This window comes from Rhinopithecus bieti, unplaced genomic scaffold (assembly GCF_001698545.2).
Source record: "Rhinopithecus bieti isolate Rb0 unplaced genomic scaffold, ASM169854v2 scaffold_20175, whole genome shotgun sequence".
In the NCBI taxonomy this organism is placed as follows: domain Eukaryota; kingdom Metazoa; phylum Chordata; class Mammalia; order Primates; family Cercopithecidae; genus Rhinopithecus; species Rhinopithecus bieti.
In genome coordinates this window covers 2192222-2194632 of record NW_016809984.1, presented here as the reverse complement: position 1 = coordinate 2194632, position 2411 = coordinate 2192222, and the positions used below count along the sequence as shown (strand labels likewise).

Genomic DNA, 2411 nt, shown 5'->3' with positions numbered 1-2411 from the left:
ACTGGTCCAGGTCTAGATATACTCTTGGGCTGGGTTGATTACATAGAAGAGTTAGAAAGTTCAGGAGAAGCAGAATTCATCTGGAGCTAAGATTTGGGACTGGTTGCTGGGGTATCCATTTGTGTGCATTTCTTTGAACTGGCAAAAGGGCTGAATAACATAGCTGAAATGATAATCACTATCATTAACAACATCATTATTAACATACTTTAACAAAAACAGAAGGGAAAAGATTTCCAAATGCATACTATGTGTTGAGACTTTGCTAGACAGCCAGGGTGTCACCAAGGATAACAAGTCATTTACATGCTGACAACTACAGAGGGGGAGCCTGCTGTTTGCTGCTTGGTATAATCACTATCTGTATTATTAAGTTTATTGTACATGTTTCATGATCTCATACTTTTATGGGAGAGAAACTATCACTACCCCTGAGGACTCAATCTCTGATAAGTCACTTTAGGTTTCTTCAGCTGTCCCCAAGAAGTGTTCCAAATCCCTGAGACACATTTTCAAACAACAATTATAGTGCTCATGTTTTAAGAAATAGTTCATTTCCTCCCACTGTATGAATCCTAGCTATATCTGAAAACTCGCTTCTTCCCTGGGAGGATGAGGAATAAGGAAAGGCTGCTGTGAGCTGATAGAGAGGAGAGAGCCCTGCAGTTTTGTGCACAGGAGGGAAGTGTCTCTGCAATGCTGTGGCTAAGCTGCTGGCACAGAGATACACGGCCGAGTCCCCAAGCTCTGCAGGCTGGATCCTGAGAGTAGAGTCTACTCCTTTGAGCCTCTCTGCAGAAAATCGATCCTTAGGCAACTGTGAATCATCTATTGCTTCCTTATTTTCATATCGAATCAGAAGCTCTGGGCCCTGTCCCAAGTTCTGCCGGTACCAGTAAAGGGTATTGTGGCCAGAAATAGGATTGCACCAAAAAGCCACAGGCTGTTTTTTCTCTGTAATCTTATATCTTGGAGACTGGGTCACTCCAGCTTCTGTGAGTTCTGTGGGGGGAAAAGAATTTGAAAACAGAAGGAAATGACTAGAATAATCTCTGGGAGATTATATGAGGATCATGGTGTTCCTAGGACTCACCTGCCCCCAGGAGACAGAGGGCCACCCAGCAGAGGAGCCTGGTGCCCATGGCAGGGTCAGGGCAGGATGGGAGCTTTGCCAGATCAGGGTCACTGTGAGCAGGAGCAGAGGAGGTGGGACGTCGCTGTCCTTACACGGAAGTTCCTACAGTGACATCATTGTCTCTACAAATGCCTAAGTTCTTAGAAAACAATTGTTGTAAACTAAAACACAGCTAACAGTTTGTTTAACGTATTCATAGACTGGAATTTCATCCAAGCATCCTCACTCACATATTCAGGGCTTGGGGGATTAGATCTCTCACTCCATCTCTAGGCCTATCCTGTGCTAGATGTTTCTACTTGGAAGTCTCAAAGGCAACTCAAAATATATATATCAATTAGTGACCTCTTGATTTTAGCATTTTGCTAAGCATTTTCCTTCTCTTTTGGTATTTCTTTTCTACCAGGTCCTCCATGCTCCCAGTCCTCTAGGGTAATTGACACAGCTTTATCCTAGAACTGCATTGAACCAGCCGACACACTCTAACCTAAAGGGGTAAAATAATTCCCTAAGCACAAAGTTGGGAGGTTTCATTTTATCTGAAGGCCAATGACCAGCTCCCTTTTTGCTGTTATCAATCTTCATTATGCGTTATGTATCAAGCCTTCACTACGATTCTGCCTGTAGTTCTTGGTCACCGATGTATTGAAAGTAGGTTCTGATATCTTAACCAAAATGGGCGAAGAACACTCTAACTCCTGAAAATATCAGGGTGAATATCTAACAATAAATGCAAAATTGAACAGAACTTCTGGGATCTTAAACACTTACACCTCTATCATATTTTACGATTGAATTGCAGTGTTAGCATCCAGCAGTTTTTAAAAAAATTATGCAACATTAGTTATGACACACTTCTCATTGTCTGAGTGGTAGAGTGGGAAGGCTTGAGGGATTGGAGAAGTCCTGAGAATCAATATGAATGAACTAACCAATGATATGTATGTTCAGAGAAAGGGAATAGTACAACTCAGCCTAGAGAAATCCAAGTTCCTAAAACCTAGGGGACACATGTCAAGGTTATCAGGTGAAGACCTGTGAGTGTAGAATTATCAGAACCATCTCTTTTCCATATAAATTGTTTATCATTGTGGTAGAAAAGCTGCTAGTTGGAGCCCACCTTATGTTGACACCAATTAATAATTTCATGATGGAAAGTGTCTTCATATCACAGTGTCACTATCTCTTCCATCCTTGTGACCAGGGCTTAAGGCCCTGGATGACTACAGCATTGAGAGAGTGGAGGCTGGGTGGCTGGAGACAGGACCTATCAGGT

General features: G+C 42.3%; 1 gene segment (V, D, J or C); it reads right to left on the bottom strand.

Annotated features, from left to right (window-relative positions):
* Window positions 1-532: 532 nt before the first annotated feature.
* On the bottom strand, window positions 533-1187 carry LOC108541500 (T-cell receptor beta chain V region CTL-L17-like). The segment is given in 2 exon segments: window positions 533-1002; window positions 1094-1187. Coding segments are annotated over 2 exon segments (519 nt in total).
* Window positions 1188-2411: the final 1224 nt, after the last annotated feature.